This window comes from Seriola lalandi, unplaced genomic scaffold, assembly GCF_002814215.2.
Source record: "Seriola lalandi dorsalis isolate HSWRI2012SDOR001 ecotype SW California unplaced genomic scaffold, Sedor1 jcf7180002054482, whole genome shotgun sequence".
Classification (NCBI taxonomy): domain Eukaryota; kingdom Metazoa; phylum Chordata; class Actinopteri; order Carangiformes; family Carangidae; genus Seriola; species Seriola lalandi.
In genome coordinates, this window is record NW_019525035.1 from 34747 (window position 1) to 49154 (window position 14408).

A 14408-nucleotide genomic window follows, 5' to 3' on the forward strand; every position below is an offset into this window, starting at 1 on the left:
GCGAGGCTTCAGCTGGTTGTCCGACCTTAAATTCTTTAACTAAACAAACTTGACACGCAGTTGATTTTTATACACAAACATTTTATTTGGTTAAATAAAGCAACAATCTAATAAGAACAGAGGAGGTGTGAAACATGGAGAGGGTGTGTACAGCTTATACAGGAGCCTATCAATACACAAAGAACAAAAAAACAAAAAAAATATTCCAAATCTTAAAAACATCGTCATGACTGCGCTGCATTCCTCTACCAAGGCTCATCCGACCTTGACCATTCCTCACAGGGAACACTCAAACAAAGAAAAATTAAAAAAAATACGTACAGACGCCACAATGTTCTTCTTTTATTTCCCCTAATATCACACTCACTTTCAATCAAGGATCAATAAGTGGCATTCAGGACACGGACTGTTCAGACCGACATACAGCCGCTAAATAAAACTGACTCAGTCCTAAACCGAGAGAGAGAGAGAGAGAGAGAGAGAGAGATGGATGCCGGAGGAGGGTGATGGTCGAGGGAGGAGAAAAAACAAAGACCACACAAATTTGTATTTACAAGACGTACTCGAGCTCGTAGCGGACGTAAATGTTTTTCTCGTCGTTGTTGACTTGTGGGTAATGGGCGATGAGGGCGTCTTGTGAGCCGATGTAGATGGAGTTGTAAATCTTCCAGTAGACGTCTCTCACCTTCCTGGCCGGATGGAACAAACCCTGGACAGACAAAGGACAGTTTTAATATACAACAACACAGATTATGGGAAAGTACTTCCTCTAAATAAAGCTTTTATAACGTATGTTTTCCAGCTGCCTTATAGTTAATAAATGTGTCTAATATTTGTGTAATTCTGTTTCTCTCTGGAAACTGTGGATGTTTATTATTTTGAAGTCAGGGTGGGGGTGTAGGTGGGTATGAAATGTTGGGCGATGAGAATGTAGTAAAAATCAATAAAAACTTGAATGATTGGTCAGTATTGGAACATTAACGGGGGCTGGTGCTGGTCGTCCTCACCTGTAAGCAGTACTGCAACATGCGGCAGGGTCCGATGGCCACCCTCAGCCCCTCCAGGGCGCCCATGACCGCTTGGATCACGTGAGGCGACGTCTCGAATACATTGGGCCACACGTAGTTCAGCAGGTGGTTGAGCGAGTCTTCGCAGCCGAAACCGTAGACGCCCAGAGACATGTGCTGGACGACGGCGCTGGCGGTCTGTCTGTGGACCAGGTCTCTGCAGGATGACAGAAGCACAGGTCGACGCTTTAGTATTTTTACAACTTTCCTCTGAGAGAACAACTTGTATAAAAGGTGCGATGATGTAAACAGGTCTGGGAGGGGCTGAGTCACTCACCTGTCCATGAGCGCGTCCTCCAGCAGCGGCGTGACAGCGTAGATGTAGTCTTTGCCCATCTCTCCGATGTACTCGAACAGGAAGGAGAGGGACTTGAGCACGCCGTTCTGCACGTTGAGCTCGGGCACGCGGTATTCGTTCATGAGCGCCGGCAGCACCGTGAACGGCGAACAGGTCTCGGCGACGATGGCGATGGCCACGGTCGTGCAGACTCTGTTCTGACGCTCCTGGACCTTCAGGTTGTTGAGCAGAGTGGCCAAGACGTCGTGGGGACTGAGAGGAGAGGGGAGGGGCAAAGAGGTTTGAGGTTAAGACTTTTACAACTGCAGGTTCACCAACATCAGTTCAGACTTTTTAACATCACACAGAATAAAATGTAAAATCTTCATTCATATTCAAACACAACCAAACGTGAAGCTCTGGCGCAGCATTACTGAGATAGCAGGACAGAGACAGAGACACACTGACACACAGACACACACACATTCTCTCAGAGCTCACATGTGGTATGAATATCTGGTGTTTTCACTGACATATTACACTCAACTCCTTTGCATTTTATTCTATCATTTTCTTCCCTATTTATTTATTGTAATCGTTAATATTTGCTCAAACCACCCTTCAATTCTTTCATGTAGTTATCGTGTCCAAAGACCTTGGTTTATTTGTTGGCGTTGGCGGGACTCGAAGGTGGAGATTTGTTTCCTGATCCACGTCAAAGAACGTGAGTTGACAAAAATTTACATTTCCTCTTGGTTAAAATAATATAAAATGTATAAAAGATTTTTGAAAAGCCAGTGAGCTTCCTCTCCACTGTAGCAGCAGTAGTGACGGTGTTCACTGCAACTAAACTCAGTGCTGTGAAGACTTTAAGACTTAAAAATACTCTGAACGGCGACAATTAAAATCCACATAAACACAAAAAGATCTTGACAAGGATTCGACAAGTGGCACTCACCCAATGGCTTTGGCGATATAACCGAACGTGTTGACGGTGGCTCTGCGGATGGCCTTCTTGTGAGCCTTGAGCAGCTCCAGCAGCTCAAAGCAGATCCTCATCCACTCCCTGGCCGACACGTATTCAGCTCCCCTACAACACACACACACAGGAGGAGGTCAGGATGAGGCGCAGAGGTTCTCACCGCACAAACCGAAGCGACACTACAATCACAGATTCACGTCACGTCATGCTACTGACCTGTCGGCGATCCTGCCCACCAGGTCGATGCAGTTCTCCTGCACCTTCTCGTGTCTGTTCTTCAGGATGGGAGTCAGACGAGGAAGCAGGTCTTTGATTGGTGGAGTCATCTTGTGCATACCTGGAGAGAGAGAAAGGATCTGTTATCTTTTCAGATGCTTCAGGGTTCACACTCTTTTCTAAAGATCCTTTTCCAGGACATTTTCAGTGATGCTTGAGCTCATATGACAGACAGGACTCAGTCTGTTGAAGATTTAAAATAAGCGAAGTCTATTCTTGGCTAATCTTATCACTTACATGCTTAATTAATTATGAAATGATCGACAAATTGATGGCAAGAACTTTGTCACATAGCCGCTTGTTTGCCAACTGTAACCAGCAGCATTTGTTGGACTTCAGGGTGCATTTGACTTTTTCTCTCCTTTTCCATGTGTTTTCCATGACTGGTCAACTGATTTCCAGGTTTTCCAGGACACGTGGGAACCCTGCGTTTGCGTTTCTAAACACTGAAATCTGAATGAACCTGCAACCTGGTTGTAGATAAAGGTGATGTGGTGAGGTCACGTACCGATAACATTCACAATGGCCTTCAGTGCTCCCAGGATGCTACCCAACACCTCAGGGTACTCCTCCCCCAGGTACTCGTACAGCACCACACCCAAGTGACCCATCAGTTTCTCCTGCAGAGACAGACGAGGAAAACCGGCATTAGTTTCTAGAATACGTCACGTGTTTGGATCTTTCAATGTGTGTGTGTGAGTGAGAAGAAGACTTCACACTGTACCTCCTGGCAGGTCTTCATGACCACAGCTGTGCGGGAGATCAGGTCAGCGGCCTGCTGACGGACTTTGGCCGACTTGTTGTTGAGACGCCACAGCACCGTACCACAGATCTGAGGCAGGTAGGGTTTCACACGCTTCCCGAGCGCGTTCACCACCGTGCCGAAACCGTTCAGCATCACCGAGTCCTGGAGGGAAAGGAAAGGGATGAGGTTAACAGCACAGAAAGATTCTGTGAAGACGATGTTTGACTTTGCACATTTGTCGAAACAGACTCAAGCTGATCACAGTCATGTCTCTCACCTCTGTGGTCTGTTCCTGGAAGGCGTACAGGATGCCGTCGATCAGCTGCTCCTCCAGCTTGTGGTCGATGTCGGCGGCACCCAGGTTGCCCATGATTTTTTCAATGGTCTCCATCACCATCTTTCTGTACTGTTCTGCCTCGTCTTTCAGGTCGTCAACGATGCGAGAAATGATCTCTGCTGCTCCCACTTTGTTGGCCAACTCCACCGTGGTGTCCACCAACTGCACGAGGACAGAGACGAGCCAAACACTTTAGAGACGTGTCTTTAAATGACACACGGCTACATACAAGTATTGTGTTCTGTGTTCAGAAACAGAAGCACCATATCACATACTGTCATAATAAGATTTTTATTTTCTGTAGATATGAAGCTTATAAAGATTTATTATAAAAGATTACAGCTGATTTAATTCTCAGTTGAACTAGATTTGACCAGTTACAGGCGACAACACAAGTGTTTCACTTCTTGTCAAATGCCCTTTTTCTATTTTTGTCTCCATAGGAAATGAGACCATGATCACATATAAGGGAACAAGTAACTAGGTTGATCAAGTGACATATAGGTGCTATGAGATGAGACAGTCATGAAGTTGTTAAAAGATATACAAGAATATGTTTTTAGGCATCTTGGATTCATTATCTTGACAAAGTTTCACACCACTTAGTCCAGCAATCTAAGAATTGTCCTTTGTGTTTTAGTTAAACTCGATCTTCTGCATTTGCTCACCTGTCTGTAGTTACGTCTGTCCAGAGCCATCCTGTGCTGCCAGAAGTGCTTGAAGAAGGGGGGCAGGATCTCAGTCTTGATGTAGTTGGCTTCCACACCATCAGTGCCACAACACTGCTTCACCACCTACGAGACAAAACACAAGGGCAGGTCAGAGAAGGAAACCTGTGGCCGAGGACATCCACAAGGTTTTCGGGGTTCGAGGTCTGGTCCGGCAGATACATGTAGTGTGAGTTAACTCAACGTTAATAAAGTGCAGTATCGGCACAGTGTGTAACCAACGGGTGCAGGGTGAGAACAGAGGGGACACGGGTGTCAGCTCTGCTAGTTCTCATGTTGGTGTTACTGTAGCGAACTACTAGCCCTGCTGCAGCCATGTAACGGCTGAACAGGCGAGAATGAGTCGCAGGAAGCCGGACGAAGGGGTATCAAGTCATTCTCCTCTTCACTTACCTTGAGTACAATCTTCTTCATCTCCTCGTCAGGGGACTGGAACTCTCTGATGAGGATGAGCATCACCTCCCTGGTGTAGTAGTTTGCATACTCAGCGTCCATCAGTGGGATCAGGTAACCAATAGCTTTGAGGAAAGCAGCCAGACCCTGGTGACAACGGGGGAGGAAATAAACTGTAAATACAAACATAACTCACTGATCGTGGCTCGTAGACCTTAATAACAATAAATGTCTAATGCTCCCAGCAGAGAACTAATGTCTTCTGACCTCTACTGAGAGCAGCAGCCCCTTCAAGGAGACACTATAGCAAGCAAACATTCACACTGTAGCCACGTGAAGGCTGAGTGCTGGGTGTGGGTCTTGCACTGAATTCTGTTTCTTCTTCTCCCCAAAAACATAGTGATAAATAACTTTTCATTATCTGGACTTCTTACCTTTCCTCTGTGCTGTCTGATACCCTTCCACAGCGGCTTGAGGACCGAGTCAAAGGACTCGATACCGTAAGGTGTAGCGGCTTCAGCGAGAGCAGCAATAGCCAGGGCGCTGATGGTCCTCACCTTCTGCTGCTCATCCACCAGACCTGTGAAGTCAAAACAAAACAACAGTCAGAGCCTGAACACGTTTAATTCCACACTTTGTGATCGTGTGTTTGTTGAATAATTATGAACTGAGTCGGTTTTAAATACATTCTAGGGTTAGGATTAGAGTGACGCAGTATAAATATGAGCAAAAATGATATTCGGTGATAAGAAAAACACCTGAGAGAGGTTGGCAACTGTGTCTACATCACAGATCGTTTCACATGTTTATATTCAGTCAGAATGAGATCTGTACCCTGGAGAATCTGTTTCAACATGTAATGTAATTACAAAGTCATGACTAGCTTGTACGTGCAGTTCAGATCAGCCGTGAGAACCACAGGATTCTTTGAAACCTGAAGTAGACAACTCACGATGCTTCTGCATGTGATGATAGAACTAAAAAAGGCTGCAATCACGTGCATTTGCTGCTTTAAAAATAAAAAGGGTGTCATTTGATAATGATTGAAGTCTACAAAGACCCGACTGACCGTGCTCGATAATCTCCACCAAGCTGCGAAGGTGGGGCAGGATGGCGCAGCCCATGAGGATGGCGATCTGCTGCACGATCTTGATGCCTGTGTGCCGGGCCTGCCAGGACTTCTTGCTTTTACACACGGCTTTGAGGAAGGGCAGGAGAGAGGGGATACCGAGGGCGGAGGCCACCACGGCGAAGGCTCTGGCCGTGGTGTTTCTGACGTACTCGTCCATGTTGTCAATATCGGGTCGCATTGTGGAGATCATCGTGGCCAAACCAGCAGCCTGGGACGGACAGGAGGAAGACAAACGTCAAATATCTGAGTCATCGCCAGACATTTAGTGACCAGGTGCTCGAATGTCATGGATCAAAAGGAAAGCTGCAACCATCTGTGTCAATAACTCCCCGTATATTAAGACTGAAATGTTTTATCTGTCATCATTGTGAAAAGGGTTAATATTTATCAAATCAATAAATAAGTGAATTGTGATTGTAACCAACGGGTGCAGGGTGAGAACAGACGAGGCATGAAGGTCAGGTCTGCTGGTTCTCGTGTTGGTGTTAATTTAGCGAACGACTAGCCCTGATCTGACCACGGATTGGCCGTACAGGCGAGAATGGTTCGCAGGACACAGAGCGTGCATCATTTATGAATTTGAGAGAAAAAAAAAAAAAGCAGCTCCATGTTACCTTTGCCAAGTTAGAAATGATTTCTCTGCCTTCTACTCTGGCATAGTAGTCCTCATCAATCAGCAGCGGCTCAATCACGACCAGGATCTGGACACAAAGAGGACAGTCAGTTACTTTTCTCAGACACAATCCACTAAAATAAGAGCACGTCTTTTTTATCTGAGCCTACCTTGTGCACGTATGGTCGAACCAGGTCATCCAGTTTGTAGAGGATGCGGTCGATCACTTTAACCAGCAGGTGGCGCTCCTGGTCCTCCAGGGTGGGCGACATGAGCAGCGGCAGGATCTGGTTGAACAGAGGACCTGCTCCGAATTCACGAGCCTTGTCTGTGATCTGACGCAGAGCGGCCTGAAGACAAGAGAGGAGAGGATCAATCAGATGATGGATCGATCAATCAGACAGTCTTCAGTCTCCACAGATGAGATGACATCATGCTCCCAGCAGAGCATGATGGTCTACACTCTGACCTCCACTGAGAGCAGCAGCTCCTCAGGGAGAAGACGGACAGAAGGAGCTCATGGAGAAAATAGCGGATTTTGGGACTTGAGGCTTTTTGGAAATCAAAACAGTGACCAACCTTCCTCATGGGGGGCGTTCCATTTTTAATTTTCAGCAGCAGCTTCATGATCTTCCTCTCCTTCTGCTCCTCGGGACTCAGTGTGGACTCGTCCACCTCCACCTAACACGAGCACACAGACACGTTGAACTTCACACCAGGACAAACATCAAAGCCGCTGATTTCACAGAGTTTTAGCACGAATGTGATGCTCACCAGCAGCTTGTCAAAATACTGGATGTCATCGGGTTTGAGGAAGGGGAGGTTTCCTGAGGGCTGGTCATTCATCTGTTTTGTGGTGCGGTCCTCAGCCTGCATGTGGAAACCCGTCATGCCTCCGATCGGGGTGGGCGTGGCCGACAGCTTACGGGCCGGAGTACGGATCGGCACGTAACCTGCTGGTGGAGGCAAGACCTGTGGAGAAGAAAAACAAACTGTCAGCACCGTGACACCTTTAATTCATATCTACTCATGCTTTTGTCACTAGAGAATTAAACAATAAAAAGGACAAGGACCTTGTATCCTTCTGGAAACATGGCATCAAGCTCCTCGTCTGTGAGAGGCCGGTTTCTTTCATCGATTTCTCTCTCCCACCTCCACGCCTGCAGCTGCTCCGGAGTCATGCTCATCAGGTGACCTGCGGAAAACAGACCAGGAAACTGATTTACACACACGGTAAAAACAAAAACGGACTTCGGGATCTATTGAATAAAACAGAAATGAAAGGAGGAACACATCGAAAAGTTACAGCTCGTTTACCTGGCGTTGGGGTCGCCATGTTCATAGCTGGTGTTCCTATGGGAGTCTTTCCAGGGGTAAGCAGTGGTGTGGAGGATCCCATCTGACTGGCAGGCGTTTCATCCCACCGAGACTTCCTCTTACTCGCCCCCGGGGTCGGAGTCTCGCCCACCGACTCGTCTCCTCTGTCTGTGCGAGGGGTTTCAGCCCAGCCGCTCCCGTGTCCTGGGGTCTCTCTCTCTGTCTTCGGGGTTTCGTCCCAGCGGTTCTTGCGCACGCTGCCTGTGGCTCCACCGTGGCCGGGTGTGGCGTGGCCAGGGGTGTCCCTGCCAGGGGTGGCGGCGCCTGCAGGTGTGTGGCTGGGGGTGGGGTCCCACATGCGGGTACTGGGAGTGGCCCCTGGGGTCTCGCTGCCTTTGGGGCGACCGGGAGTTTCATCCCATCGGCTGTTTGAGGGTGTGTGTGCAGGGGTGTGTCCTGGAGTCTACAAGAGATCGGAAACAAAGAAAATCTGAGATTAGAAACACGAGTGGGGTTTTATTTCTTTTTTCTTTTCATCATTTATATATTTTTACTTGTGCATACTGCACGATTTATTTTGATCCTTAATATTGAACATAAAACAAGTGAGACAATTTACAGCTTCAGAATAGTTGTCCTGCATTAGTGGTTTCACAACACTGAGCTCTTAATTTATTGATCGGCTGAGATTCGAGTGGCTCACCTCAGCAGCGGTGTCAGCCTGGTCCCAGCTGGACATCTTTTTGGGTGTAGCATTAGAGGGGGTTTGGTCAGCTGTCTGGTCCCAGCGACGCTTACGTTTTGTGGCTGCTTGGGAGGCAGCGGACCCGTTGACAGCTTTCAGGTCCCCTGATTTGGCCTTCTCTGCCAGCTGCAGACGAATCTCTCTCTGAAAAAGGCAAACGTCAGGATAAATGACACAGGACTCTCTAAAGGATTAACATGAATCTGGAAGCAGTTTGAAGTTTATCGTCAAAGAAAAAAAGACGGCAGCTGCTTACCTCCTCTTTGGACAGGTTCTGCTCTAACATGACGTCCACGTACGACCTGACCTGCAGCTTGGGGTCCGGCGTTTTGCCCCCTGCGCGAAAGAGCACGAACAAGAACATAGGACACTCATCAGTACACACTCCAGGGACCCCAGTTATTACAAACACAGCAAGCACACACACAGCCAGCTAACCCTGACTCGTTACCAACAGATTAATTTATGTTCCTGCTTTTTTTTTTCTCTTTAAAACAGCTGATTCACAAAACAAAGTCATACTGAATTACATTCAAATATACATTTGCCTTTCTTACATACAGTCATAGCATTCTAGTGGAAAAACAAGCAGATACATAGAGAGAAGAGCTGTGGTTGTGGTGTTTTCTTTAAGTGGATTAAGAAGTTATAGCCATCACTGATGCAGGGGTCCTGGGCTGTGCTCTTCAGAATACGTACACTTTCAGTGCCAAGGGTCCTTCTGCAGTCAGACTTCAACCGGCAGAAAAGAAGCCTAGAAAATTTCTCTTTACCATTAGTAACACTTTGGAAAAGGGTTTGAACTCACACACAACAGTATACCACCTGTGTTGCATTGATTTACGGCACTCAAAAAAAACAAAGCATCTTCTTGGGGGCATCATAACCTCAAAACTAAGGAAAAATTCATGTGAGACCCGAAGGTCCAGATTCCCAATTATTTACACTAGGAAGTCAAGATTTTTGAGGTTACATCTAGGAATGACATTACCACAGTGCAATCAAAAAAGAGAAGCATCTACTTTTGCATTTAAATATAAAAATGAGGCAAAAGATAAAAAGATAAAGATAAATCAAGCCCAACTGTCAGAAATATGATCATATGACATGCCAGTGCCACAATGACTCTTAACAGCACTGGTTACTATTTAATCGTCATACATTTAGATCTTGACTTCCTTTTCAGGACAAAGGTCACTGATAAAACAAGGCAAATATATGTAGTCAAATCTTTGGGCAGTGATTTTTCCATCATGACAATTTGTATCCAAATTTTCAGGATATCGAAAAGCCAAATAGAAAAACTAAAAGAGGCTCTGGGGGTGGTTGAGGTTTGTTGTAGCTGGGCTGCATCTGATTCCCCTCACAGGCCCCAAACAAGCAGCCAGTGGCTCCCTGACCAAACTGACAAGTTCACAGTTTTCTGTGTTCCCCATAACCTACACAGGATGAGTTGCTGCACCCTTAACAGAGTGCAGTACAGGACTGGCAAAGCAGTACTGCTGTAGGAGAGAAATTAAGGACAGTTAGTATGGGCCTGTGGTATTGTGGTACACAATTTTCTTGATAACATATTTCTATTTTACAGAGAGAGTTGTAAAATAAAAATATATTTACACAACAACTTTGTACAAAGAGCTCTCTCTACATGCAGGCTTCAGATGAGCCCTACCTAAGACCAACCCTGAGACACTCAGGGCCGTTTAAGCTCATCTTGTCAGGGGAAGTGAAGATGCAATAAACTAGCTGGCTTATAATTATCATTTCATGTTTTACTCTAAATACTTGCATGTTGCTGTACTTACAATGCCATTTCCAGGCATCGTTAAAAGTCTTGCAAAACTAAAAATAGTTCATTCAGGATAATCTACATAAACTCAATAAGCTTAGCACTAATTTATAACTAGCTTGTTATGCAGTGTCCTAGGCTGACGCCCAAGAACCTCATTTATGCATCACATCTGACAAGCCAACAGAGGTGGTTGAGTTACGACAAGACATTTAAATTACAGCCCAGACAAAGAGGAACTGGGTCAACTAATGAGGCCTGATTGACAGTTTACGACTTTTAAATCCTGGGTTGACTACGCCAGCATATTTCTCTCCTCTGCCTGCTCTGGGATCTACAGCTCTGTCTACAAGCGAACAGTTTATTGTTTGGCATCAGCTGCTGTGCTCAGCACGGCATGGCACAGTGCATTAGCAGATCAATTACACCATAGCTAACCCTCAAACTGTCTCGTCCTCATATGCTACGACAAGAGGACACTGCACCTTCCCATCAAAATTTAGGCTGATGCTAACATGGGATTGTTAACCCTTCGACTCACACACAACCCATCTGCGACCCACGTTTGTTAGGTGAATTCCTCCTTTTGAACATTGAGCACCTAACCACCTCTCCCACTGAAAAGCATGGTAACCCGGCAGTGGGTTTAATTCTTTAATGCACACATCAGGGTAAAACTTTTATTTTGCACACTGAGATTATGACAATAATATTTTCCAAACCAAAATACTGAAGACAATCTATGAGCCCACACTGACATTTGTTGCAAAGTGGAAGTTGATGCAAATGTAGATCATATATTAGGAAGAAAAGGTACAATGACACAAAAACAATTCTTGGACCACACAGGATTGACCACAGGGAAGGCATCAAGTCTGGGAAGCAAGCTATTGCATTGTGGTCGAAGGGTTGAACAGCACAACTATGGATGTAAAACCATTGGCAGTCATGGGGGGTCACAAAAAGTGAACCGTGAAAAGGGGGAGGAAATGGGGAAGATGTAATGAAAACAAAAAATTGCTAAATTTACCGTCTGCAAATGGGTCGAGACGCTCGGGTGAGATGATCATCTGTCTGCGCCGGGCTTTGTACTCATCTTCCCGTTCTGCGATCTTCTGAGGACGATGCTCTGCAAATGGGTCATACTACAAAACCAAGATGAGGTATAGAGAGTTAGTATTTCCAAATTGAAGATGCTCTGAGGACAATCAATAAAACATTGACATTGACATTTGCAAGACAGTAAATTAACACGTACTTGTTCATCTGACTGAGGAATGGCATTGAGTATTGCCACTGGTGCGTGGTACCCTGGCTTCTTTTGTCCCAACAAGCTTGTTGATGTATCATCTTCATCGTCCTGAGGGAAGGAAGAGAAACAGGAGTCTAGTCAAATCTCGCCGAAATGGCAAGACTCTCCCAGCTCGTATACAACAGGCAAAGAGGAGCAGTCAAGCTCCAACAAAAAAAAAAAACTGGAATTGCAACAGAACTGATGCTTAAATATAATAACATTATTTAGACAAAGGATGACTGGACTTGGACTTAGCTGCTCTGAGCCTCAACTTACTTGAGACTTGAGTAGATTTTACTTATCAACCCATGAATATTGAAAAATGCAATATAGTGCATAGTTTTGCCTTCTGGGGCTGTGCTAAACTTCCATGAATAATTAATAACATAACTGGGATGCATGCAACGTCTCCACAGCATGTTGGCACCAGAATAACAAATACTCTGCAACTACCTGGGAGAGGGGAGTGTTGAAGAAACATGGAAAATTTTATGTATGCCCTGAGTAGGGAAACACTTACATCCTCCTGTTCATTGGCGGCAATTGAAGTGACATATCCAGCAAAGCGACTGTCGTTGCCTCCATAGATCTCCTGGTCAAAAAAGCCAGTGGAGACAAGGCCCACTCCCTGCTCTCCCTCCTCCAGCAGGGAGGCCTTCATCCCCTGGATCTCCAGGATCTGGGCCTCGATATCTACAAGAATACGAACAAACACACATAAGAGGATGAGATATTATATAATTACCAACATATTCAACTATTTGATGCAAAATATAGAATATATAGTATTATAACACTTTATAATACTGCCCCCAGTTTACAGTGTTTGTCAATCATTGTTTGAGTCAGGTACCGATAAAATATTAATTGTTCCAGTTGGTAATTAAATGTAGGTACAGTGGAAGTAAACAAGACTATGGGGAGTAACAACTCGGCATTTTAGAGGAAATGAGAAATAAATCACACAGTATTTTTGTGCTGATTAACAGTTCTGGAAAACAAAAGTGAAGTTTGGAAAAATGGTGTTAACATTTTTCATAGATTTTTCTCCCTGGATGACAACACAACTGAGCATCTGAGAAAGATACGTTTGTTTTCTTCTTCCACATTGGCCAATTTGCTGACTTTCCCTTATTTCAAATTATACAATTAGAGTAGAAGACACAAATAGCAAATACACTAATCCCTAGAGTGAGGTTGTAGCTGTCTGTTGAAGGCCAAGGCTTGTATATTGTCTTTTCTGCTAGACAACATAGTGATGCAATGAAGGGAAATTTAAACACACATTTTACATTACACAGTAATAATAAGAATGTGGGGTGTAATGTAATGTGTGGCTGCTCTTCCCTTTGTACTCTTTAATTACAGAATTGTTAACACAATATTCTCCGATTTCAGTTTTGTTTCCCAGTACTTAAACACTTCAGATGTTTCAGAATAATTCAGTAAGAATTTTGTTGGATCTGAACCCAAGAAAACGGTAGCTACAGCAGATCAGATTTGAAGGATAGAGGCACAGAAGTACCACTCAGTGTGGTTCATAATATCTGTAACAACCGAGCCCCTGAACATCTTAGAAGACCACTTTGGAAAGGTCAATTTAACCCAATCAGTGTTGATGACTTGAAATACTTTAATTATATTAGTGAAAACACACAGAAAGGGCGATTTCACTGCAGTTTTTCTCCCATTAGACTACATCAGACCAGGCCTGCATCAGACAACACAAGACTCAGACTTGTCAGATGTGGACCACATAAACACAGAGAAGCTAAAGACTGATTAAAACACAACGTTTAGCCTGTGAAACTTAAGAACTGGAAGCTAACTTTAGCGCCGTGTGTCCGTGATGGTAACGTGCGGTCGAGTCGTGTTATTAACTGGGTTAGCAATAGGAGAAGCGTCATAGCATTCAAACAGCAGTAAATGTTCACATTACACAACAAAACATATATACATTAATTTAATGACGCCGGTTAATATGTTTTTGAAGTTACATATTAACTAACTAAACTATAAAAGTGGTAAATTTTGCACGGTGTCGGTGGCTAACTAGCGCTAACAAGCTAACAACCAGCGCCATTATCTGAACCGTCCGCGTTGCGTCGTAACAAGGCCTGCAGCTTATCACGTTTAAAAACAACAAATTCATACATCAATGCCTGATCCACACACTGCAAAGTTTACAGCAACACTTCATGATATATACTGTTGTAAAAAAGTGATCTGAAAAGGACGTTGTTAATCATTTTTTTGCAATTAATTTACCTTCGTGCGTTTTGGCGATCTTCGCCATTTTGGTGGTGGTTGTTGGAGTCTGAAACCGGATGTGCGTTGATCTAGACTTCCGTCTTTTTCCAACTGCTCTCAGATCAGTTTCAAATGTTTATTAAATGTTAGTTGTAAAAAATAAGTACTGGGGGGGAAAAAAAATCAAAAACAATTCGGAATTTTAAAAAATTACTCAGTTATAAGCAAAGGTCATTCTGTCAAAATTATACCTAAAAATAAAAAAGTAATTTAATCAAAATAAAATTAAAGGACCGAAAGTAAAACTAATAATTATGTATGATATTTACTCCAAACCACTCAAATCAGAGAAACAGTGCTAGTAAGATATTTTTCTTCAATAAGACTTCCAATATACTTCACTACAGTTACTATTACTGTTTGGAAATATGAACACATACCTAGACAGGTGACCTACTTCTGC

General features: G+C 44.4%; 1 protein-coding gene across 2 annotated transcripts; it reads right to left on the reverse strand.

Annotated features, from left to right (window-relative positions):
* Positions 1-60: 60 nt before the first annotated feature.
* On the reverse strand, positions 61-14068 carry sf3b1 (splicing factor 3b, subunit 1). Of its 2 annotated transcripts, XM_023412569.2 has the most exons (24): positions 13964-14068; positions 12216-12388; positions 11660-11761; positions 11432-11546; positions 8869-8948; positions 8571-8756; positions 7868-8330; positions 7624-7745; positions 7325-7522; positions 7130-7231; positions 6721-6900; positions 6552-6638; positions 5875-6145; positions 5240-5385; positions 4806-4952; positions 4353-4478; positions 3625-3846; positions 3327-3509; positions 3111-3222; positions 2543-2663; positions 2303-2434; positions 1345-1617; positions 1008-1224; positions 61-709 (listed from the first exon to the last, which is right to left on the reverse strand). In XM_023412569.2, exons 1-24 carry the CDS (start codon positions 13989-13991, stop codon positions 551-553), a joined length of 3945 nt encoding a protein of 1314 aa, XP_023268337.1. In that variant the 5' UTR covers positions 13992-14068; the 3' UTR covers positions 61-550. The 2 variants fall into 2 exon arrangements, with proteins under 2 accessions (XP_023268337.1, XP_023268338.1); XM_023412570.2 differs by lacking the exons at positions 12216-12388; positions 13964-14068 and having other exon boundaries at positions 9312-11546; positions 11660-11676.
* Positions 14069-14408: the final 340 nt, after the last annotated feature.